Genomic DNA, 26,560 nt, shown 5'->3' with positions numbered 1-26,560 from the left:
GTAAAGCACTACGTTGGGCCACACACCCCATAAAAACACAATCAAAATCCATTGCATGCACTGTTCATACTTTTTACGTGCATGTGTGTCCCTACTAACACATCGTCAAGCTGTAAGCCTGTAACCTTTGAGAATTGCCAATTCCTTCTTTTGTACGCAGAGATTCAAATACTAGTTATGTATGTGGAACAATAAAGCATAATTAAAAAAGAAAAAACAACTATTCGATCATCGTTATGACGATCAACAGTAGGAGAAATTGTCCGAGGGTTTTGACATTTGGTTATGGCTGACTTACCATATGGCTTTGTATAAACTTGGGCAAATGGTGGGTTTTGAAACTTTCAATAGGACGGAATTTTGATCATTAAAAACGGTACAATTCACAAAATTAAAAATTAATAAAACAGTTTTAAACTTGAAATATATCTTATTATATAAAAAATTTATCACATAAATAATACAAGAAAAATATTTGAAATTTCAATTTAGTGAACCTCCCGAACATAATTACTCACCCTTACATTTTTTATCTTTTGATTAATTTTGGTTTCACTTTCACTATTATCTCTAAAGTGAAGTTAATCACGGATATCGGTGGTTATACTTATGGGAAGGTCTATATCAATGAAGACTTTCGATCATTAAGTACCAAAAATTATGGAATATTGGAAGTGGAAGCTTTTTTCCGGTGAGTTATGATAATAAAAATAGAAAAATTAAAACTTAAAATATATCTTATAATCCAAAATATAAAATTGGATGAACACTATGTTCCAGAAATTCCAAATAAAAATGCTATTTTGAGTTGTTTTTTTTTAAGTAATCAACTATTTTTATAATAATCTACTTTATAATACCATTGATATCATTTTCTTATTAAATACTATTTGATCCTATTTTCCAACAATAATACAACTCTTCAAACTCTTTGTCATCTTTCATCTTCTTTTTTATTTGTAAGTCCCCAAAATAGGATTCCTAAATTGTCTAATTTTTAATTTTATTTTTGTCGATTGAAATTAATACATGCAGACAGGGCTTTGTGTTAAGTCTGTATAGTGTCGCGCAATCTTTATGGAATATTGGATTCCTAAAGATTGTTATTTGTTTTTTATGAATTAATTCACTAATATATGAATAACCTTCTAGGAATCTAGCTATTTACTTCAAATAAATACACAACTCTCTATGACATCTTGCATCGGATTTCGATCCCTCTGACAATCATCACATGATTGACTTTCTTGTCATGGTTTTTATAAATTTTTGAAAAGTTTTTGCATCGATATCTCAATTACTTGCTCTAAACACAGTACGTACACACAAGAAAAATAATTGTCAGAATTGTATATGACTTGGCCACAAGGCACACGTTTGAGAACAATAGTTAAAAAAAAATACTTCGAAATAATCCTTTGGATTTAATTACTATATGGTATTTGACCGAAGATTGTACTTTAGTTAGCAGTCTTCAAGCTTATACCCAAAGATTTAAAAGAAAAAGGAGAGATCTCGTTCTTTTTGACTATGTGATAATATATTAAAACCAGGTGGACAAAGTATAGTTAGTATATTTAGGTCTTGTTTGGTACGAGAGAAAAGAGGAGAGATGGATTATATAGGAGGGATGGATTATACATTTGTTTTGTTTGGTAGGAAGAAAAAAAAAATGGAGGGATGGATTTGTATCCGTGGGATCCACCAAAAAACTTTCCCCTCTATTTTGGAAGGATTGTAGAAATCCATAGCAATTTATTCATGAAAATTACATTTATAATATTTATTGATGCAATTTCATAGTATCTAATTATTTTATACACAATTTATTTTCTAAATTATTTTGGATGTGAAACAAAAATGAGTAAAAGTTAAACATAATTTTAAAATTAATGTTATATACTTTTATTTATGTACCTTGATTATATATTTAATATGTAGACAATATAGTTATTTTACTCACATATTTTACAATATATAAATATTAATATATATATATATATTAAATTGTTCAAATTATTTTTGGATAAATTACACAATTTGGTCTCATATAATAAAAGAGTTATTAATGTCATTAGTATAATAAAAAATAGTCATGTTTTTCTTTATTATTTATACCAAACAACAAGTGTATGGATTTTAATCTTTTCTCTTAACATACCAATCAAGTTTTTAGAAAGATACAATCCATCCATTTCTTTTCCTTCCATTTCCCTCATCTTCAATCCCTCCTTCCATGTTTCCCTCCTCTCTACCAAACAAAGCCTTATTAGGCTTGTAGTAGACCACTTTATTTTCAAAAAACGGATATTCTTTTATATTCTATCATTTTCTGTATGCAGATGCTTTATACTTAATTTCGCAATTCGACTTCCAAATGTACACATATATATATGAATTTCGATTGTATAAAATATTCGTTTGAAGTTAATCAATTAGAAAAACTGTTTGAGATTCGTAACATAATAGTCACTTTATTAGTCATTTAAAATAATAGTCAAATTATCAACTCATCTAGGCAAATAGTCAATTGTTAATCAGAGTTCTAAAAAACCATTTTCCCCCAAATTCACACTTGATTCACCACTATTATTGGAATTCTCGCCCCAATCTCCACCGTTCCTCCAGTCGAAACCGTATCCCGAGCCTCCACGATCGCTGCTAAATGGTCCTACATGGCGATGACTCGGATCTCGCTCCACGTAATGTTATCTCTAAGCCGTACGACAAAACTCGAATTTTGATACGTCTGGTTCAGATTCTGATTGGAGATCGCACGAAGGTATTAACTGTGAAGGTTAATCTGATTAAATGTGATGAACTTCATCCGGAAACGATCTCGAACAACAGAGAGTCCTAGTGATTGGGCCGATCCGACTGCTCGAACCTCGACGTGGTGTCTTCTCGTATTAACTGTGATAGTTAATTTGATTAACTGTGAATGTTAATCTTATTAATTGTGACGATCCTCCTCTAGAAACAATCTCGAACAACGGTTAGTCCAACGGTTGAGCCGATCCGACCACTCGAACCACGACACACGAGGTATTCGCGTATTAATTGTGATAGATAATCTGATTCACAGTGAAGATTAATCTGAATATCTGTGACAATCCTTCTCCGGAAACAATCTCGAACAACGGCGGGTCGGAGCCTCTGTCACAGATCGAAGCTCAATTTCACCAAGCTGATCCCCGACAACGACGAGCGAACCATTGAGATATGCAACAGGCGACAACGAGGTCCGGATGGAAGGATTTTGGCGTTCCCTCCGTCGAGTTCGCCGCCGAAAAACTTATAAGAAATACGCAAGGACTAAAATTGAAAGTGTATGAATTGATTTGTTATTTTTATCTTCTGCGGAGAAGAGAATTTACAAATGCACATGCCGGTGACTATGACTTCTCCAGCACCGATACATATCGGATCTCCGAGCGACAACATGGTGGAACTGAACGATGTGTCGTGGTGGATCGACACAAAGCACCGATCTGCAGCAACGACAGAGCTCACCGGAGAAGAAGACCTATCGTTCTCGAACTCAAACCCATCGTTCATCGAATGTAATTTTTATAATCGTGAAAATGGATGTATTTGAGTATTTTTATTAAAGGGTGCAATTGGAATATTGTAAAGTTTGTAGTTCAGATTGGCTATTTTCTTAAATAAACTAATAGTTTGACTATAATTTTAAATTAGGTGGACTAAATGAGCTAAATGCTTAGTCCGCCTTTGTTAAAACTACAAAATCTTTACAAAAGTAGTCAAAATTAATAAAAATATTAATCCTATTATATGATCTTTTTTTTTTTTTTGTACATTTTCATAAAAAGAAAATAAATAAAAAATTAACTAGTTTTCTAATTTGATGATTATATTGCGAATCCATTTGTTTATAGCTCTCTCTCTCTCTCTCTCTATATTATATATATCATAACCCTTCGCAATAGGATATATAATCTCGCACGTGCCACGAAATTGATCATAATTTATCACTAAACTCACTAGTGGTCCTTTTTAAACACAAACAAGATCATTTTTATCAATGCAATATGTGGGGTTCAAGTTCAAAACCCCAAAATTTTTGAATAATTGAGCAGATTCCTTTTTTAGTTGGTAGGTTTGCTTAGTTGCTTTGCTTTGCGTAATTTTCTTTTACTTATTCTTGTTGTTCTTCTTAAAAATCTTTGGTCGAACCGCTTTTCCTATATATGTCAATTCAATTCAAATTTCACACTCCCGTAAAGTTCATCAATATCTTAGTAAGCAATGTTTTAGTGGGGATTCCACAAAAGAACTTTAAAGATGAAATATACGTCATATATATTCGATCTTCGAGATGAGACAATGTTAAGCTCGCCTGTTTAGGTGATGTCTTTTCTCATTCATAATATCTATACAATGTTGAGACAATGTAATCATACAGTTCTTGCTAATAATGTGTATATATATATATATACATACTTTATATATATATATATATATATATATATATATATATATATACTTTATACTAGTGTCACAAGTTGTCGCTATATATAAATCCACTCCTTAGGATACGTTTCTTCAAATTTATAGCGAAACAAAATAAAGTGGAGATTATCTGACCTACCATGTTTGTTTGTTTGTTTTTTTTTTTTTTTTTTTTTTTTTTTTAATTGAGAGTATATCGGTTCTCTTTTTTATTCCGAAAATACCTAATTTTTTTTTTATAGTTTCTTCCTTCTTGTTTTTTCCCAAAAATAATTTTTTTTTTCTTAACCCTTTTCTTAAATGGGCTTGGACATCTCTAGCTTCCCAGGCATCAAATGTTATCTTGCTGGGCTCAATATAATATTCCAGCCCAATATTTAAGGTTTGGCAGCAAAGGCTTTAATAACAAATCTAGAGCCCAATTCAAGTTTGTTTGTTTGTTTTGTTTTGTTTTTTTTGTTTTTGTTTTTTTTTAATGTTGCAACTCAATAGTCTCAAAGTTCAAAGTTCAAACGACTAGACCATGATTTCCGGAATATCTAAAATTTTGATATATTTTATAAATATCTCACTTTTAATTTTAGGTAATTTCGTTCTGTAAATAACTAAAAAATAGTTAAATAAAATGATAAATAATAAACAAAAAAGCCAAATCAAACTTAAAAAACTAAGAAAAATTGTAAACTAAAGTATTATCTTAAAAAAAAAAATGAAATATTCTAAAAAATAATTTGAAATAAGTAAAGTCGAGTAATTTCTATATTTCTTATAATTCTAGTGGCAAATAAAAAAAACTTTTATGTCACATAGTTTAGCACTACCGAGTACTCTCGTAATTCGTAATTCTTACATGTATCATAAACTTATATCTTATAGTACACAAATTTTTGTTTGGATTGAGCTTTGCATTTTATCCTCCCTCGTGTGTCGTGGCTGAAAAAGTGGATTTTTTCTATAAGAGAAAAAAGTATATTTGCTTTTTTTGCTTATTGTAAATGATAATCATACAGGCGTCACTGAACTTTTTTTATTTATTTTATTCATGTTAATGGAAGAAAACTGAATAAAATATAACCTCCAGATATACCATCATTCGTCCCCTTTCATTTTGGATCACTATATATAGTGGAGCATCTACACACAAGATATTTATGTCCTATATTTAATAATTATCTTCTTAATATTCATTTCATTATTTCACAAGTGTAATAAATTTTATATTTATTGCTCTTACTTTTTTCGGCCCCTTTCAAAATTTTAAACTTAATGTCGTGTATCGCATGTACATTAGTAAATTAGATACTCCCAATAAAATCCATAACCGAACTTTTGTCGTCGAGTTTGGTCTCACTCAATCGACCACGATATTCATTTACAACAGCAACATATACAATGCAGTCCCCGAAAGTGCGAACACGCCAAATGCAAAGAAAAAAAAATTACGCGTCATCTCAATAGAAAAACAAACACATATTTCTTTTTGCATGAAAAAAAAATCCACTGTTTCTACCTTATCTCTTAGTCTCAGCAACGGATATATTATTCAACGCCTTAATAACTTTCCCATTAGTAAATAAATAATAAAAAAATGACAGCACTGCTTTCCATATATTCCTAGACACCAATTCCCTTTATCCAATTCCCCATGAGCCCTGTACTTATCTTAACTTAAGCAAATTCAAATATTCAATACAGATGTTTTTTGCTCTCGTCATTATTGCTGTCCTAACTCGCACACATGAATAAATACTGGCATGACTCATAGAGGTTTCAAATTTCAATATCTCACTCACACTCAAACATAAAGAGATCTGATGGCGAACAGAGTGGATATGCTTCAAGGCATTCCTTTGCCACCATTGTTAACAACCACTGCAACAATCGGTGGTCTCTCTTTGCTGCTTTTTTTCACCTTTAGACGTTTCGTCCTTCCCAAAAGGCCTAGATTCGTCTCAAATCTCCCCCCAGTACCAGGTTTATTGCTTTTTGAAAAAGAAAAGAAAAAAAAATTCTTCGTTACGCGATCCAGGTTGTTTAAAAAACTTTATTAAATTAAATTTTGTTTTTTTGTTTTGTTTGGGCAGTGGTTCCGGGTGTGCCGGTGATAGGGAATCTGTTGCAGCTGAAAGAGAAGAAGCCGTACAAGACGTTCTTGAAGTGGGCCCAGAGTTATGGGCCCATTTACTCCATCAAGACCGGGGCTTCAACGCTTGTCGTTCTTAACTCCACCGAGGTCGCCAAGGAGGTACTTTTCTCTTTCTCATCATATCATTCTTTTGTACTCATCACAGTAAAATTGTTTTCAGAATATATTGTCAATACATTTTGTTTTGGCTTTTTTGGCTCATATTCTCTTGCAAAATGGTCATAAGATTAAATTTTTTTTTAGTATATTTATTGATCTTTGGATGAAATTTATGACTTGAATAAGCTTATAAACAGATTTACCGTAGATTGATAATTTTATAAATATAAAACTAGTTAAATTGTGAATACTTTAAAAAGTCGAAAAAAATCTGGAATTTTGCTTTAATGATATTTTATAAAATTGTGAAGACGTTATTTAAGTTTATATGTAGTTAAAATGTTACAAAATCAAAGTGGTTCACGGACTATTTGGCTAAAAAGCTTATATTTGTTCAACAAGTATTGCAATGGGTTTATACTCTCTACACATATGAAAAGTGTAATTTGATTAATTTAAGTAATGGTCTAAGAGATTGGAAGGACATTCTAGTTGAGCAATAATGCCTCTGCTCTAGCTTTGATGAATTGCTTTGTGATGGTTTGTGATTCACACACAGGCCATGGTGACAAGATTCTCGTCGATATCAACGAGAAAGCTATCGAAAGCCTTGACGTTGCTCACTGCCAACAAATGTATGGTCGCAACGAGCGACTACGACGACTTTCACAAGACGGTCAAACGTTACATACTCGCCAACGTTCTCGGTTCCAACGCTCAGGTTTTGCACATATTTCTCAGCTATATGAAATGATAGTAAATAAATACATGTGTTTTAATGTTCTGATAATGTCTCAGAAACGACACCGTGGTCATAGGGACACCATGAGAGAAAACGTCGTGAAGCGGCTCCGTGATCACGTGGAAGAGCACCCTAACGAAGCCGTGAATTTCAGAGAGATTTTCGAGTCTGAGCTCTTCGGACTCGCGCTGAAACAAGTGAGCCAATTTATTCTTGCCTCTCTGAGCTCTACAAATTTGAATATCTGGTTTCTCATGTGAGTTTTTTTGGGTGAAAAGGCACTGGGAAAGAATGTGGAGTCGATCTACGTGGAAGAGCTCGGGTGCGAGTTGTCGAGAGAAGAGATATTCCAGGTTCTCGTGCACGACATGATGGAAGGTGCGATCGAAGTCGATTGGCGAGACTTCTTTCCGTATTTGAAATGGATTCCTAACAAGAGCCTTGAGAACAAAATCGCTAGAATGATTTCCCGAAGACAAGCCGTGATGAGAGCTCTCATCAACGAACAAAAGAAGCGAATCGCCTCAGGCGAGGTGAAGTTTTATTTTATTTTATCATTATTACATATATTTTTATTGCTTCTAAGCAATGGTGTAAAACAGGAGTTGAATTGCTACCTTGACTACTTAATCTCGGAGGACAAAGCGCTGACGGACGATCAGATAAGCATGTTGTTGTGGGAGACGATAATCGAGACTTCGGACACCACTTTTGTCACGGCGGAATGGGCTATGTATGAGCTGGCTAAAAACCCGGAACTTCAGGTTTGTTAAGTGATCTTCACATCGAGAGAATAAAGAGTCAGATTATTGAGATTTATATCTTATTTTTTGCACTGAAACTTTGGAACTAGGATCGGCTGTATCGGGAGATAGAGAACGTTTTTGGATCGGAGAAGGTATCAGAGGATCGTCTGTCCCAAGCACCGTTCTTGATGGCGGTTTTCCATGAAACCCTGAGGAAGTACAGCCCGGCCCCGATTGTCCCTTTGCGATACGCCCACGAGGACACCCAGTTGGGAGGATATCACATTCCCGCCGGGACTGAGGTCAGTCAAACTTTTCCTCTTAACAAATTATTAAACTAGTGTTTCTAAGCTATTTTTAGCCTAAATAGTCACTAAACTACTATACACCTGATTTCTTTTCAGTCCTGGAACGGTTGGTTTCGTAGCAACTTAATTAGTCCAACTCATTGAATAACTTGTTTAGAATACCAAAATCTTCATTCATACAGTCTTATTCTAACAATAAAAGTTTGTCACTTTTTTTTCAAGTGTTTCATGTTTATTTTATAATTCATTTAGTCTTTTCTAAAGAAAGATGTAACAAGCTATATTCAAATTGTTCTCTTACAAAATTAATGATATTTTTTAAAAAACAGAAAATTAGGAAAATAGCCCACTTAAACGTTTGACATTATTAAATAGCCAACGTTTGGTAAATCTTAGGTAAATAACCACTTTCAGACGTAAATATCAGGTAAATAGCCAACGTTTGATATATGAAAAGTGGCTATTTACTTAAGATTTATGTCTGAAAGTGGTTATTTACTTAAAATTTACAAGACGTCGACTATTTAACAATGTCAAACGTTTAAGTTTTCTATTTTCCTAATGGACGAATTAAGAAAACAATAAACGAACGCTACAAAACAACAATTCGATGATTACTATGAGGCTATTTGAAAAAAGCTAGCATGGTCAATAAAGATTCAGAAATCTCAAAGGAAAGAAGTTTGGTGTGGTGTTTAGATTGCGATCAATATATACGGATGCAACATGGACGAGAAGCAATGGGAGAGGCCCGAGGAGTGGGATCCGGAGAGGTTTATGGGCGGGAACTACGAGGCGTCGGATCTCCACAAGACGATGGCGTTCGGGGCCGGGAAAAGGGTCTGCGCCGGATCGCTCCAAGCGATGCTCATCGCGTGCACCATTGTCGGCACGCTCGTTCACGACTTTGTGTGGAAACTCAAAGACGCCGAGGAAGAGAATGTCGACACCATTGGCCTCACTACCCGCAAGCTTTATCCGCTCCAGCCCCTCGTCAAGCCAAGAACAAGAGCCTAGTTATACTAGCTAGCCACAATAATATTTTTTTTTTTTTTTTTTTATGTTGCTGGGGAAACACAACGGTTTTTTGGCCATGTTATAGCAAATAAGGATCGTTCTTCAGAGTACCTCAAATTTAAATGAAATATTTTGCTTGGAAAAACTCTTGATAAGAAAACAAAAAATAAATAATATTTTTACACAATTTTGAAGCTAATTGATTGCAAAATAGTTTAAAAAAATTTGACGCTCTTAATATTTACAATGACTAGGCTACGACTACCGTTACTGTTGACTTTAATAAGTTAGTATATGTCGTTTTATTCTTTTATTTAAGTTAGTAAGCTAAACGACAAGTGGAGTTATTTACAATTTATATTACCGTTATCAGTGACGTTGATGGGATATAAAGCATAACTAGCTTATTGTGTATTGATCAATTTTCATAATAATAGATTTTTATATCTCGATCTATTAATCACTACTTTCGTTTCATTTCTTCTTCACTCGTCCCTGTAGTTGATGATGGTACCAGAGGTATTCCACGTTCTTCAGTAAAATTCAAAAATCATTATTTTTCATCCTTTCTTTATTGAAAACTTCGATCTGATTCTCATCTTCTATGGGAAATCTTAGAGACACATCGACATAAATCTCTCTCTAGAATCACCGGAGCTCATAAACAGATATCAAATATTTATGATCCACTTAGCTCGTTCTATCTACACTGCTTTGACTCTCCAAGCGCAATTCTTGTCTCTCGTCTCCCCAATAGAGACATTATGTCTTGGAGCCGATTCACGAAGATCGCTCTTTATGTTAAGTATAAAGTGGGTTTTATTGATGAATCCATCTCGAAACCAACCTCAAATGATGTAAATCTTCTCGATATGAGAATCACAATAATAAAGATATTGTGATTTTGTGGATCTTGAACTCTATTACGAAGGAGATTACATCCACTATGCTCTTTGGCAAATATGCGATTAAATTTTCAAAATAAATCGAAAAAATAATCCAACAAAGCAATGGTCCAAAAATCTTCCAATTACGGCTTGAATTCATTAACTTCATTCAAGATCATAAGTCAATTGATGCCTACTTTACCAAATTCAAGTCGATCTATGAAGAACTCAACAACTTTTGTCTAAGTTGTTCTTATGAAAAACTGTAGTTGTGGAAGAGTCGAAGAATTGAATTCCTTCCTAAAGAATAAGTATGTTATACAGTTTATGATAGGAGTCCACGAGTCTTTCACACTACCAAGAGGCCAAGTTCTTCATATGGATATTATCCTGCCTAAAAACAAAGTTCATGCCATGATGTCTTGTCACTCGGAGCAGACTTGCTTGGAAATATAGATCAACCATATCATATCGTCTTGGTCGTTGATGACGGGCAAGAAAGATTGACCGATTTGTAAGCGTTGCAAGATGCTCGGTCACACTATTGACAAACGCTACAAAATTCATGGTTTTCCACTAGGCTACAAATATAAATTCAAGTCACAAAGCCACAATATTGCAGATGGATCATGAATTGTCTCACAAGGCTCATGTGGAGTGAATTCCATGGCGAGTCTTACATTAGAGTAATGTCACCAATTGATTTACTTGCTCTCGAATCATTTCACAAGATCAGCATCTAAAGGTAATGCAAACGGGATCAACATGACTTCGTTTTCCACACGTTGTTTATGGATTTTGGATTCGGGCGCTTCACAACACATCTGTCTTGAGTCTTGACAAGTCCTTGTTCATATCTCTTAAAGATGTTACAAAAGCAAAATTCACTGACCACCATAACCTATTCTTTCTCATAAATCTCCTTATGGATTTACAATACTGTAAATTTGTTGATTGCGATTCATTGAGTGTGTTTCATTGTTTAACTTTTGCATCTACTTTGAGAGCACACATAACTCAATTTCAGCCTTAGCGCAAGGAAGTGCATTCTACTCGGATACTTCTCCAGGAGTTAAATGATATAAATTATTAGATTTTGAAACTAAAAAGGTGTTTCTATCAATGTTTTAAAGGCGTAAATGGTAATTGAGCTGGTTTCTACTTTGTGAGGTGAGGCGGAAGCCTCAATGCATATTGAGGTGTGAGCCTAAAAAATTAGGTGTAAATTAAATATATTTTATAAATCTCAAATAATTTTTAGACTTATAGTGCAATTGATAGTGTAGGTGATGGTCAATCTTAAATGATTCTTATTGATACCACAGTTATTAAATCTTCATTTTAAAATGGGATCTAACTTTGAAATCGAATCTAAGGCACAATTCTGATAATGAAAATATTGATATTTCAGTCGGAGAACCATGACAAATCTTAGACGACAAATCTTCACCTTCAAGGCAGAATTGCGAATATATTGTCAATCATCAATTTAGTTATTAAATTGTCAACTATTCCGATGTTGATCGGTTAATTCTAAATGTTTTAGTGAAAATTGATTCGTGAAAAACTACACTAGAATAATTTTTATTTAAGATACCCATTTATGGGTTGTCTAGATCTAGAGACAACTATAACTAGATAATTATACTTAGAATTCGTGAGATTAGAAACTAACAGTGTAGATTAACCGTAGCCGATAAACAGTCAGTTTAGTAATGATGGTTTGATTGGTAGCAAGTGAATATTTCCGGGATTTAACTTCCGAAAGTATGGCGTGAATTGAGTGAGTGATGTCCCAATCACAGAAACAGTAACGATGCGTTTTTAAAGTTTTAGTGGTTTGTTGTTGTGGATTCTCTTTTCTTACTTACTTCTTGTTGTTTGTTCGTTAATTTGTTTGTTTGTTGTTGTAGCTTTTCTATCCAGATATTCAACTCTCTGCTTGCTAGTTAATAATCTCAACTTTATTTACTCTTTTTAAGTTGCAAAGATTCATGGCAAAGCTATACTACTAAGTGGGTTTTTCTTTTTCACCCATGCTAGGCAGTAGGAAGTCTATATAGTAAGTCAGAAAACGAAAGTATTGTCCTCGCATGAAAACCATACCATGACAATTGCAATTTGGTCACATATAAAATAATCAAAAGAATCTGGTGCCTAATAGATTAATACTATTTAGTATTATTATTGTTATTATTATCATTATACATGCACAAGAAAGAAAGTGACATTTACTCTCATTAAACACGAAAAGTTGCCGACAGTATAAATTGATTCCCCCAAATACACACCTTTGAGGGAAATTCCGTAACTGACTCGTAGACTTTGTGAATGAAACAACAAGCACCGTTGATTTCTCAGTAGCCAATATTCTTTGGTATAATAAACAAAAGCACCTAATAATCACAAGTTCATTATCCACAATTTTATCCCATATCAAGTATCAGCTCAGATTGCCGTCTTCGTAAAACGTGATTAGCAAGAAAGCGTCTCACACTTTCCTTCCCGGCCTAAATATGACAAGTTTATATTCCTTTGTAAAAAAAAATTTAATTTTTTTTGGGTGATTGTGTGAAAGAGCAAAGAAGGTCGGTGGGTTTTAAATTAAACCAGAGAAACAGTGGTGATGTGAGATTTTGGTATGACTATTGTGTCACTCACTCAGAAACCAATGACCCCAAATTGAAAACAAGACACTAGTCTTTCCTTTCCTTGTATTCCTTTCATTGTGTTGGGCCTGAATATTCAACACTGTGAAAGCGACACGTCCTTTGTGCAGTTCCACCCGGTTTTTGACAGCGACGCAGAGATTACGATAGAGACGTCCACACACAATTCCCGGTCAACACACTCGCAGAGACGAATTTCTGACACTACTAATTACAGTCTAGTCACTGGTGTGTGTACAAAACAATACTAGGCTAGGCATAGGTTTGTGTATTTTCTTTTGGACACATAACACAAATTAAAGGTATAGGGATATATTATGATGAAGTTGATGAGAAGGCAAAATCAAAGGCAGTGGCTGATATCACGGGGACCGAAAAATCAGGTCTCCTCAGCTTAGAGAGAGAGAGAGATATGAATAATTAGTGGAGAAAGAAAAGGCGTATATGAATGTGACAATGTGTTTAAGAGGTTTGCCCACTGAGGTAGGCAAACCCAATTATTGCTTCCCACGCTTTCCGACACTCATTATGTTGTCGTTTTCTCTCTCACAACCTTTGACGGTTAAAAAGAAAAAAAAATTAACTTTTTTCACCACCAAGTTCCAACAACGAATTAATCCTAGGAAATAGTTTGTCGCGCTCGCTCGCACTTATCCATATTCCATTTCTCTCTAATTTATAAAAAGAAAATAAAAAAAGATGGTGAAAGGTGAAAAAAAACAGTGATGATTTTCTATTCCACGCTATGACATTGACACCTATGTGCTAAGCATAAACCTTAGGGTAGAATTTAGAAAAAAATAATAATAATAATGATCCCAAAATCACGCTGTGATAATACCTCATAGCGCAATAAGTTTGGTGCAGTCGCCTTATGCCACGTAACACCCGCACGAAATTAATCATACACTCGTCCGCAGGAGATCGATCTATGGAACTGAAAGGAGAAAAAGATAGCTAACGAAAAACGTACGGACACACCTCCTTTTAATTTGTCTTTTTCACTCATTCCTTACAATAACCTTTTTTTTTTTTTTCATTTTTAATTTTAATTTCCCCCAAATTCTCTCGTTCATATACACGTACCGCCATTGCAATCCCACTCACGACTCCACTCACCACTTCCGAAAAACAAAACCTCCCAATATTCCTCAACTCTCTTTCTCTCGTAAATCTCCCGAAAATGCCCTCGGAGTCCGTCGACCACCAAAACCAGCACCTAGCTCCGCCGCCGCAGACGACGGAGGCTCTGCCGTGTCCTCGGTGCGACTCGGTCAACACCAAGTTCTGCTACTACAACAACTACAACCTCTCTCAGCCACGTCACTTCTGCAAATCCTGCCGGAGATACTGGACCCAAGGCGGAACCCTAAGAGACGTACCCGTCGGCGGAGGCTCCCGGAAAAGCAGCAAACGCCACCGCTCCTCCTCCACCGCCGCCGCCACGTCATCATCGTCGTCCTCTTCCTCTCCCTCCTCCGTCCTCATCCCTCACCCGACCAAGTCCGAGCCGGTCCCGACCGCCTCGGTCTCCGACGAGCCGAACCCGAACCTGAGCGGGCACGAGTGCGTGACGTCAGGCAACGGAATCGGCTTCACGTCGCTGTTGAACTCTCACCACTCTCCCGGCGGCGGATTCTTGGCTCTCGGCGGCTACGGCTTGGAGGAGATTTCGGGCTTCGGGTACGGAGCTAGTAATAGTAGTAAGGCGGTTTGGCCTTTCCACCACGAAGTTGGTGATTTCGGAGTCGGTGTGAACGGGAACAACACGTGGCAGATGGCCATTGGAGGAGGCGGTGGCGGTGGTGTTTCCGACGCAGGATTGGTTGACGGGTCTTCTTCGGTGGATTGCTTTGTTTGGCCGGACCTTTCCATTTCCATGCCCGGCGGCAACGGTTTGAAGTGATTTATGTCGTTTTTCGTTACATGTTGCGTTTTGGAGTCAGAAAGGTCGTATTTTTAAGTGCTGGTTTCAATTACTCCGTTTGAGTTCTTTTTCTAAATAAGGGTTTGGTTGTTTTGTTAGGCTCTTTGAGTGGGTTTGTGGTGGTTGGTATAGACTATATAGAGTATATGGTATAGTTGTGATGAAGAACAAGAAGAAGAAAGTTGTAGCTTTTCTTTACTGGGATTCTAAATCGTTTTTAGGTTTTCTTTTGTTTATTTATGTTTATGTAAATCTTTTGGGTTCAATAGGCAGTCTCTGTCACGGGACAGGAATGGATGTTTCTGAGAAAAATATGGACAAAAGGGAATTAAAGAAAGAAAAAGGAAAGGAAAGGGAAAAAAGAAAGAACATAACTGCTTTTGGTTTTTACTTGTAACGAAAAAGGAAGTAAATGCATTATCCTATTTTGCAATTCTGTTGCATGCACGATTTTTCTCTATTTATTTTTTCTGTCTTTCCTCTTCCCTGTTTCGTCGTAAAGAAGTTTATTTGAATAGGATCTTGTTTTCAGTTTGTGTTTTGTTGGATTATTGTGTAAATTTCTCCGATAATTGATCCAGCAAATATTATTTGGTATTGACTAACGTACACAAAACAGATAACTACTCACTTTATTCAAGCCTTGTAACAATTTGAAGTTTGAACCACCATTTCCCACTATATTTTTCCGAAACTAGTTCTGGAGCAATAAAATTGACTTGTGTCCACTAAGTTGATATTTGTAGATCATATTAGGGTTTACATTGTTCACACTTCTTCATGTCGGCATGTGCTTGATTAATGGAAATCAAAAAAGAAATAACAATAATGAAATAAAAACTAATTTGGTACTGGCGTGATAAGATTTTATTCGGCTTAAATAGTTCATCACATTATTGTTTGTGGCAATGTTGTGACTATGAGCGCATATTTGGTTGAAAATTTCGGAGTTGGCCGTCATGGTGGAAGATAAATATCTATGCTTATAGTTAATAAATACATGTGGACAAAATATGATATCATTAACTAGGAATTTTTTATCAATTAATTTATGGACTGTACGAGTATGGAATATCAGAAGAGAGTCCACTTTATCTTTGGAATTTAAGCTCCCAATTATTTAAGCAGAAGAGACCAAATATTGACCATCTTCTTCTATAAGCTAGCCACCTTTTTAGGCCGCTAACAAGGATTTAAAAGTATTTAAAAAACCGCCCAATATTAAAGAACGTAGTGAGTGCATTGGCGACCTTTTTAGTATATTGTTGAATAAAATAATTAGACTGCTAGTCAGTTGATATTTTGATATTGAAAGCAGATAGCGCCAAAATTGTCTACTACGAGACTATAATCAATACGCGAAACGTGTACTTGATATATTAAAAAATGTAAGTACATGCAATGCCGGACTAAAGAGTATATTAATACTATAGTATTTTTCGTCATATTATAAAAAAATTATACAAAATAACCATTTGAAATTAATTGATTAGCAAAATAACTTAAGTTTCAAAATTTCAGAAAATAATTAAAGTTATTTTGTCAAATTTATTTTGACAATTATTATAAGCAATTTATCACTTTAAAAAATATTAATCATAAGATTAATTTTTTTTTCGAAACTTAATTATTGTATATTTTGATTATTTTTTTTAATTTTAGACAAACTTTAACGATTTTGCAAATCATTAGCTTCAGACTATTTATCTAAATCACTACAAAAAAAGTACTATGTATTCGGTCCTTCTTCTCACCGCTTAGTGAGAATAAAGCTTAGAATTATTTTATTGTAAATCATGAAAGTGTCATGTACTAGGAGGACATTTAGCATATTTATTCCCACCAAAAAATCAATAAAATTATTGCGCAACACTTCACATGCAATTGTATAATATCCAATTGTCCTAAAAAAAAAAAAAAAAAATTGTATAATATCCAATAAGGATCATTTGTGTATGTCATATTAACTCTTTTTGTATAAACAAAGAGGAAGGACCACCATGAGAAAAACAAAGGAAGGAAAGCTAATTGTCTCGGCATTCAAGGAAGCGTCTATTATTATTATCATTCGGAACCCCACTTTGGTTAGGAAATCATATAATTTTTGTTACCACTCTGCACCTACTTTGGACACCATTTTGACTTCGTCTCGCTCTTTTTTTCCTTTTATTGTCTTTATGTATCTCTATCTGTCTATCTAATCACTATCGGTAATTATTGCCGGACCTATATATCTATTGGCATGAGAATCCAACAATCATAGCAATCAATGGCGTTTTTTGTTTACTGTTCCTCTTCCTTTTCTTGGTTTGGGGTAGTCAACTTTCTTTCCGTCGACCGTGACTATGACGGGGTGGCCAGGTTTGAAACCCCGCAAGATGCGGATATAATAGTTTACCACAACTTTGCACAAAATCGAAACGAAAACATGTATTTATCTTCTGCTGAATATCAGATCATGTAGTGTGATTCCCAAATTGATCGAGTTTTTTTTTTATTTTTTTTTTTTATTGGTGACGTAGTTAAATATCTAATTTAAAGTTACAAATTTGTAAAATAATCAAAGTTTTTCTTAATTTAGTGAAATAAGCAAAACATGAAATGACCTGGTTTAAAAAAAAAATTTGATCCAAAGAGTAATTTTTTTTAAGTGATAAATTGCTTATAATAATCGTCAAAAAATTTAATCTTGATTGTCAACAAAATTTTGAAAACGTATATTTAACTACTTTATTAAAAAATTTAAACTTTAATTATTTTGCTAATCAATAAGTTTCAAATGGTATAGAGGGACTAAACCAAAATAGTCTTATGACCTCCCTCTGCTAAACTTATAGCTTAATAAAAAAAATAAAAACTGTGTGGCTCGATCGCATGCTACACCTCATTTTATGACAAATTCCTTTATGTGCATAGTTTTTTCATGTACAAATTTTTCATTCAAAAGTGATTTCGTAATTGATGTGGGACAAATTCAGGTGATTACTTTTGAGGACTAAGATTTTTCCTTGGTAAATAATGTCTCACAATGAGTTTCCCTGGTTTGTATATCATTGTCCATTAGCAGGGTGGTCTTTATGATTTACCAAAATTTTCTTCACACATAATTGTCAAAATTTTCTTTACAAGAAGAAAACCATTTAAATTAAATTATGAGCAACGAAGCAATGTAGCCTTTAGTTTTTCGCTATTAAAAAATAGCTAGTAGTTTTACTTTTAAATGAATAGCCAATTGGCCAATCTAATTAAGATAATTCATCTAAACAATAGAGAAGTTGGGCGGCTCTATAGACTTCCCTTATTTATTGATTTAAGAAGTGTATACATACATTATATTTTCAATATTATATACCTTTTACTAAAATTTACATTTCTCTATTTTTTTTTTGTGTGGTAAGTACTACAAATTCATCTATCTTCATTAGCTACTACCTACTAATTTCTTGAAGTGGATAGTGTGAAACATATTTACAATACACAATTACATAATTTTTTTTTTTTTTGTTGGCATTCTTCATTTTGTTAAATTGGAATACTCCACGAAAAACTTCAGTAAATTAACAGACATACACTTCAATTCTTTATGACCGTATCAGAGAAAAGCATATTACAAAAGCGGAAGAACTTGAAACATATATAAAAGCTACACACCCGTATTCAATAAGGCAGACCAAAATCAAATTGTACAAAGGAAAAAAAAAAAAAAAACTAGCTTTGTTTGTATATAGCACATTCATAATAACCCAATTGAACAAAATTCAAAACTAGCTAGGCTTGAAAAACTTCAACTTGAGGCCAGTGTTGACCATGCTCCAAATACCCCCAATAGAAAAGGCCAAGCTGAAAGCGACCCCGAGCCAGCCGAGGATCCAGTTGAAGTACCAGTTGAAGGAGTATTTCGGGGGCTTCTTGATGAGGACCCACATGAAGCAAGGGTACGCGAAGGTGATCGGGAGAGTCAATCCGCCGAGAAGCCCCGCGAAGCTGGAGAGGAACGGGAGCGCGACCCCGATGAAGAACGACACGAAGCCGTAGAAGACCCTGAACCCGGATCGGACCCATATCGAGCAAGGCCGGTTGGTTCGGCTCGTGTAGCCGGCCTCGAAGCTGTCGAAGACGGGCATCGAGTAGATTTGGAAGCTGCTGAGGCAGTTGAAGACAACCAAGAGGAACGTTATCGCGAGGAGGCCCCGGGATATGTCGTGGACGTGGAAACCGTATAAAGCGTTTAGCATTCCTCCCGATGGCATCTGCGTAAATTATACGTTACGTTACTTAATATTATCAGAAAATTAGGAAAATAGCCAACTTAAATGTTTGACATTGCTAAATAGTCAACGTTTAGTGAATCTTAAATAAATCGTCGTAAATAATGACGTGGTCTAATATATCGATGTGGCTATTCATCTAAGATTTACGTCTGTAAATACATGAAAATGATTATTTACCTAGGATTTACCAAACGTTGGTTATTTAGCAATGTCCAACGTATAATTTGACTATTTTTCTAATGAACCCTGATATTATTTACTGGACCAAGCGGTAATGTTGTGGATTAAAAAAAACACTTACGAGGTTTCCGTATGCCCAATAGCCTCCGATGGCGACGGGGAATAAGCAGAGCGCGATGAAGAAATAGGCGACTTTTGCGCCTCTCCACATCGGCACGTGAGCCGGGTTCTTGAATGTTGATGGCATTGTTGCCTGCAAAATCATTCGATTTTATTTTACTTTATTAATATCCGATCATATATGTTTGGGGAAGAAAAATAGAAAGCCGGTATATAATCCTTTGGGATACTGTCTAAGCTTCATATTTTGGAAATTGCATAAATAGCTGATCATTCTGGAAAGAAAAGAAAAAGAACAGAAAAAATCGGCACCCAAGAAGCATGAAATTGAGAGAAGAAAGCTGAACTATGGAATAATTTTCTTAAGGAATTTAGCTAAATGCTTTGATAATAAGTTCAGTTTATGAAAATACTATTTTGTTAGCTCTTTTGTTTCAGCTTTATTGATTAATAAAAATGGAACTTTTAAATATGACATATGGTATAGAATGCCTAAGGAATGTTGAAAATCAATTTAGATTACCAAAAAATAAAAATAAAATAAAATAAAATTCTGGCTGACAAATTGCAAAACTTGGCCATTTTCCAAGGATTTTGATGTTTATTTGGCAGCTAAATGCTATGATTAAAAAAAAAAAAAAAAGAGCGTTGAGAGCAACAAACAATTCGAGTATATACCTGAATCTCGAGTGCCAAATTATGACCTCTAAAAGCAAAAGCGACGATCCCAAGCGCGTTGAGGACGGAGAACACGGTGGCCGTGGACGAGGGAAACGAAAGAGGCTCATACGATATCGGAGGCGGTCTCTGCTGGCTAACCGAGAGCACCCAAACCATAGTCGAGTAGGTGATAGCCGTCACAGCCCCGACAAGAGATAGTCCGGCAATGGAGTTGAGATTCGGCAGCTGAGACAACACGATGCAGAGCGACGTGAACACGAGGTACCACTCGACAGTCGTCAAAGGGTTCGAAGTGCAGAGCGGGCCACAGACGATCTGGAAGAACAGCTTCATCGTCTCTCCTCCGATCAAGATCAGAGCTGTCGCCGTTCCCGCCGATAAGTACACCGTCGGAAACAGAGCCAGCCACACGCCCAGCCTTTCCCCTGCAGATATAAATAACCAACGTTTTGTAAATTTCAGATAAATAAACCAATGGTTTGTAAATTTTAAGTAAATAGCCAACATTTTGATAAAGCATTTCTATCAATTTATGCGAAAGTTGACTAAATGATGACAAAACAAAATTGTAAATAAGACTATATCTAATGGACACTATAAGCAAAGCAAAGATTTTTATGGTGGTTTTTTTAAATTTAAATTTAATTTTATTTATTTACCGAAAGCGGCTTGAGCGAGCTCGACGTATCGGTTGTATCTCTTCCCCGGGACGGCTTCGTGGAGCTGAACCAAGACCCATAAAGTGTAGAGCTGCCAGATATACGCGACCGTCAACGATAATATTCCCCAGCTCCTGTGTATCCAATTAAAGTAATTAACATAAAAAAAAAAAGTTAATTAAAACATATTTAGTTGTTCAACTGCATAGCATCATTATCACCATAGCAACAAAAAAAGTGAATCTCCACATGGAGTAACACAATAGCTTTAGTCAGTGTAAGTAACTTTGGGTGACGCTATTCAAGTCAAAGAGGCGCTGCAATATTAGTAGTAGTACCCAAAGAGAATGACACAAATCATGGGATTAAACAGTGGTCCCAAACCTTTTTTTTTTTTTCGTGGAAGAAAAGAGGAAGAAAAAATTTGAAAAAGAAAAACAAGATATTCTACATTATTCCTTTAAAAAAAATAAAAAATCCTAATCCACTTTAATAATAAAAAAAAACACAAAGGATTCAAAACCAAAAGCCCTAGATGGATTGGATCCACATGACGAAAATGATATGAAGGAATAGGAAATATGATGACAATTATGTAGCATTGAAGTCAGATATATTAACAATGCAGTCAAAAGAGAATAATGTGAATCATAAATACAAAAAGAATGGTCCCAATTTATTAATTTTTTTTATAATTAATGTATGTAGCTATCAAATCAAACAACCGATCTAGTCTAGTCCCTTACAGCATCCAAATCCTAATAAACTTTCCGTAATAAATAAACAAACAAATTAAGACGATAATAATCAAGCTAAATAAATGGGAAATAGATTAGAGATTAGGTGGGGCGAAATGTGTAGTACCATCCGAGGAAGGCGAAGGCGACGGGGAGGAGGAGGGCCTGGAATCCGACGCCGGCGTTGAGGTTGTGGAAGGCGGCGTAGTGGGCGTTGCCGTTGCGGGACTCGGTGATGGGAAGCCACGCGTCCTGAGGGTTCAGCTTCGTCAGGTGACCCACTTCTTCCAAGTACCCCTTCATGTTCACCAGCACTCTCTTCATCGGCGTCCCGATCGGCGATATCAGCGACGTCGGCGTCCACCCCGCCCTCCCCCGCGGCGACCTTTGCCCCGACTCCGGCGTCGACACCCCCCGCGGCGTCGCCGGTATCGATATCAGCTCCGTCTCAGGCCTCTCCACCGCCTCCATTGCTCACCTCTCTCTCTCTCTCTCTCAAGTCTCAACGCAATGAGGAAAAGAAGAGTGCTAACTAGTAATGGACTGTGTCTGTGGGACGTAGTATTTAATTAAAGCTCGTAAGATAAGAAAGTGGGTTTTAGATTTTTAGCCCTTTTGTTTTTTTGCTCTATTGTCGGATTCGGCTGTAATCCATCAATTTATTTTCGTGGACGCACCTTTTTAAGATATTTAATTGGCGCGAGTAGAATTAATTTGAGCTGCATTTTATTACATTTTTTTTTTAATTGGCATAAAAAAAAAAAAAATTAGCCAAAAGTTAGAACCTTTTTTAAATTAGCCCCCCTAATTAATAAGTAATAACTAAGCTCTGCCTTCAGTCTAGTTTTCCAACCGGATCTAATTTCCCAAGTTTATCTCTTGCAGAGTCCAAAGTCCAAACAAATGACACACTAAAAAAAAAGGAATAACATTAAATAATCGCAAAACTAATAAAAGAGCTTCATGAGTTTCCTCTCGCTGTCTAAGATGAAAAATTAGGTACATGCATTTGGGTGTTATTTTTTTGCTAGAAAACTGCATTTGATGTGCTATGAGCGAAGACGCTAAATATATATCAAGAAATCAATTAAATTTTAAAGAGTCATAAATTAATTATTCAAAATGGATGGGACAATCAATTTAGCTAGAGAAATAAAGAGGAAAACAATTGCTTAATGACTTTATTCAAGCCTCTGATAAGCATATAAATCGTCCTATATATGTTAGCTATTCACAAAGAAGTGATATTTTAAAAAATAAGACTCAAAAGAGGAATTAGGTGGCATACTCCTAAAGCTGAGGGAGTTAAAATGAAATTTCATTATTCTACAAATATTTACAGTTTCAGACTTTCAGTGGGTTGGTCTTTGCATGCAGAGCCCAGTCTGACTCCTCGTTGAAAATAGAGCATGTCATGAGAGTTTGCGTAGATTCGATCACAACCGTTGATCTCTGATCGCGTACAGTGTGGTGTACCGTACATACACAAGAGCTGAAAGCGAGCGAGTGGTGGTGGTTGGTGGTGGTTGGGCTTGGGTCTTGTGGTGAAGGAACATGCTAAAGCTACGGTGTGGGGACCAGAGTTGGTGAAAATATCCCACAAAAGGATACGGTTGTGATGACGTGTCGCATTATGTGGGGTCCACGGGAAATGATGAGTCATCATACTGATTGGGCTCGGGTCGGGTGGGTCCCGGATTCTGGAGGCGATGATGAAGTAGTGAAGAAGCTTTGAAAAAAGCGAGGGTCGTAAGGCAAACAACAAAACAGACCGCAAAAGATCAAACTTGTCAGATTTTATTTTCCGACACTCTCACGTGCTTCTATGCCACGCGCGTGTTGCTCTTTGCCACGTCAGATAATTTATTATTACTTTCTATGTTTCAATTCAACGAAAAAACGGTGCTATTAGCCTAGAGATAGCAAAGCATGCGCGTTAACCATAATGATAAATAAAACACAATTATATTTATTAATAAGCTTGTATATTTTATTATCTTTAGTCAATGTTCTAATGGTTGATTTTTTTTTTTTCGTTTTTATGAGGTCTGATAATCATTCTCTTATATTTTAGAAGAAAATAAAGCAGCCGAAAGAAGTCCGGCACTACCTTCTCCGGGCAGAAATATATAATCGAACATCTTTTTAATATATTTTTTTTCAATGCTCCGATGAAAATAAAGATACCGATTAAAACTTTATTAAACTGTTTAGTGGTTATAGCACTTTTGCAGACAACATTTTGCTTTTATCAAAGCAAAATAATAACTTCTATAATCGTTTTTGCTTTTTTATATAATATAAATAAATCTACATAAATATCGTTAGCTGTCAACTATCGTGGTTTTCTATCTTATGGGAATATATAATATTTTTCGGTTTTCGTCTCGCTCTCTCTCTCTCTCGGAGTTCAATACTTCATATTTGGTCGCGTCGTGAAATATGGAAAGACCGATAATTATTTTTTTTTTTTAAGAAAAAACGTATTTGCCTGGCTTAGGCATCTATCCATCTTTATGGGCTTTATAAGAGTGAAATGCCAGCCCATCTTGAGTCATGGGCTTGACTTTATAAATTGGACATGAATCATTTTGGACTTTTGGCATCATAAATCTGAATTTGAAGATAAGTTTGTCATAAAAAATGGGATTTATGAAAAATGAGAAATGGTCTCAATTAATAGCAATTTTGATAATTTTGAAAAAATAATAACTATGTTTTTTGACACTTTTACTAGTAACTGTAGACTTATATATATAATTGTTGCTAATTGTAGACTTATAAGTCTACAGTTTATGACAACTGTATACTGTCATGTCTACAATTACTAATAAAAGTGTCCAAAAACATAATTATTATTATTTTTGTAAAAATTATCAAAATTGTTACTAGTTGATACCATTTCCCATGAAAAATTTATAATATCTTATAACAAATTCGATAATATGTTTAGGAAAAAAAAATGATTAATTTTGGTAAGGAAAAAAAAACCATCCAAGATAACAATATTGATTTCCGATTCGCAGAGGTGAAAGTGAAATAAGAAATTGGTTTATGTACTTTCTTTATAAATTTAATCCCTCAAATAAGTTTGTACTTTTTATTTTTCTGGTTTTTAAGAGTGTTATTTGTCTTATTATTATTTTTTAAAAATCTTCACGATTTCAATTAACTTTTTTCTTTGAAGTTTACAGCATAAACTAAATATTTATGGAAGTTTTAAGACTTTAAAATATTCAGCGAGTGAATTGACACTTTCAAATCATATATTTGTTTAACTCTATCAAGCCGTTTTTGATAGTTCGAGTTCCACAAATTATTTTTTTAAAGTTCGTGACATTAACAGAATTCCACACCATGAAATATTCTAGGAATCTACATATTGGAGGTGTCTTTATATTGGACTCTAATCAAAAGTCTATATTATTGGATACATATATTGTTTTTGGCATATAGTAATCACTCGCATCAAACTTAGAAGCAAAAACGGTATTGTCCTCGTCCTTGGCCTCGTGACCTGTCTATATACATTCAATCAAACCAATGTTTTGTATCCTTTTCACACTTGATCACAAGTTTCATACATTTTTTTTTTGCTTCAACATCACAAGTTTTATACATATGTCCCCCCATATTAGTAACACTACTAGGATGCCAAATAAGACAGGTAAACCAAAACTACTTTTAATTTTATTTTACCCTTTAAACCAATTTTTTTTTTTTTTTTTTTTTTAAGGAACCACGACCTCCATAAATGATGTAAAATTATAATCTAAAACTATAATGTGCATGGTATTTTGATCCTATCCTTAATTCTATGAATAAAATTATATTTTAAATAACAATTTGAATTTTTTTTAGCAAGTATTTGTTACAACAAATCAATATCTACTTTTTTTTAAGAATTTAGCACAAATTTCATTTTATTAGGAAAATAATTCATCGGGTCGAAGTTAATTAAATTCACTGTTCGGTTAATTTATTAACTTCGGACCGGTGTGTTATTTTCTTAATAAAATGAAATTTTGATATTTTTTAAAAAGAATGTGAACTATTGGACTACTGACCTAATTGTTTTTTTTTTTGTCATTTTCAAGATAATTTTATAAATTGTCACTATAGGAAAAAAATCAAGTTGTTCCGTTCCGTATATGCTTATTGTCGATAAAGCCCCGAGTAAAAAGCCTGCTGATGCCAATGTAGAAAAGAACCAACTCATAACATAAGAGCGTTATCCACTAAGCATAATTAATAATAGGGTAATTTAGCAAAATAGCCAACTTAAACGTTGAGAATTGCTAAATAGCCAAGGTTTTGTAAATAGTAGGTAAATAGCCATTTTTATATATTTACAAACGTAAATATCAAGTAAATAGCCACTGTCATATTAAGCCACGTCATCATTTATGGCTATTTACTTAATATTTACCAAACCTTGGCTATTTAGCAATATCAAACGTTTAAGTTGGCTATTTTTCTAATTTTTTGTTAATAATATTAGAGAAGTCAATTGTTGAATAAGACAAGTCAAAGTACGGAAAATAAGGTGGCCATGATATCCGAATAATCGTCGAAACCATGAACACAAAAATTATCAATAAGACATCTCGAGAAGTCTTGAACTCGGCGGTTACTAGTAAGTAACCAACCCATGATGAATGAACTAAAATAATTGATCAACAGTAGAAAAGGGAAAAAAAATCCCTGACGATTTTATGAGAATTTATGTATTGACATTTTGTACATGTTTAGTGTTGTTGATTATTTTTTTTTTTATAAAACTGTAATAGTGGCGTTGAAGCAGAGATGAAGATGATGGTGGACCGGTTGTATGGTTATGAAGAAAAAGATGGGTGATGTGTATGTTTGTGTTTGCACGAGCAGGAGAGACTCTTTTA

At 34.7% G+C, this 26,560-nt stretch overlaps 3 protein-coding genes across 3 annotated transcripts; 2 read left to right on the top strand and 1 right to left on the bottom strand.

Moving 5' to 3' along the window:
* The first annotated feature begins 6,163 nt into the window (after nt 1–6,163).
* Nucleotides 6,164–9,705, top strand: GA3 (GA requiring 3). Its single transcript, XM_089620802.1, has 8 exons — nt 6,164–6,447; nt 6,558–6,718; nt 7,278–7,439; nt 7,517–7,657; nt 7,739–7,993; nt 8,063–8,224; nt 8,314–8,508; nt 9,214–9,705. Exons 1-8 carry the CDS (start codon nt 6,288–6,290, stop codon nt 9,529–9,531), a joined length of 1,554 nt encoding a protein of 517 aa, XP_089476928.1. The 5' UTR covers nt 6,164–6,287; the 3' UTR covers nt 9,532–9,705.
* A 4,391-nt stretch (nt 9,706–14,096) lies between these two features.
* LOC149392205 (Dof-type zinc finger DNA-binding family protein) lies at nt 14,097–15,447 on the top strand. Its single transcript, XM_089621113.1, has one exon. The coding sequence runs from the start codon at nt 14,271–14,273 to the stop codon at nt 14,991–14,993; it is 723 nt and encodes a 240-aa protein (XP_089477239.1). The 5' UTR covers nt 14,097–14,270; the 3' UTR covers nt 14,994–15,447.
* A 3,134-nt stretch (nt 15,448–18,581) lies between these two features.
* LOC149392204 (Transmembrane amino acid transporter family protein) lies at nt 18,582–22,310 on the bottom strand. The gene is made up of 5 exons (XM_089620739.1): nt 21,790–22,310; nt 20,926–21,059; nt 20,264–20,691; nt 19,587–19,718; nt 18,582–19,264 (listed from the first exon to the last, which is right to left on the bottom strand). The coding sequence occupies exons 1-5, from the start codon at nt 22,131–22,133 to the stop codon at nt 18,779–18,781; spliced, it is 1,524 nt and encodes a 507-aa protein (XP_089476865.1). The 5' UTR covers nt 22,134–22,310; the 3' UTR covers nt 18,582–18,778.
* Between the last annotated feature and the right edge of the window lie 4,250 nt (nt 22,311–26,560).

This window comes from Urtica dioica, chromosome 7 (assembly GCF_054948205.1).
Source record: "Urtica dioica subsp. dioica isolate 48M chromosome 7, U.dioica_male_clone48M_v1_H2, whole genome shotgun sequence".
Taxonomy (NCBI): domain Eukaryota; kingdom Viridiplantae; phylum Streptophyta; class Magnoliopsida; order Rosales; family Urticaceae; genus Urtica; species Urtica dioica.
The sequence above is the reverse complement of the archived record's forward strand: the minus strand, read 5'-3'. Positions and strand labels throughout refer to the sequence as shown.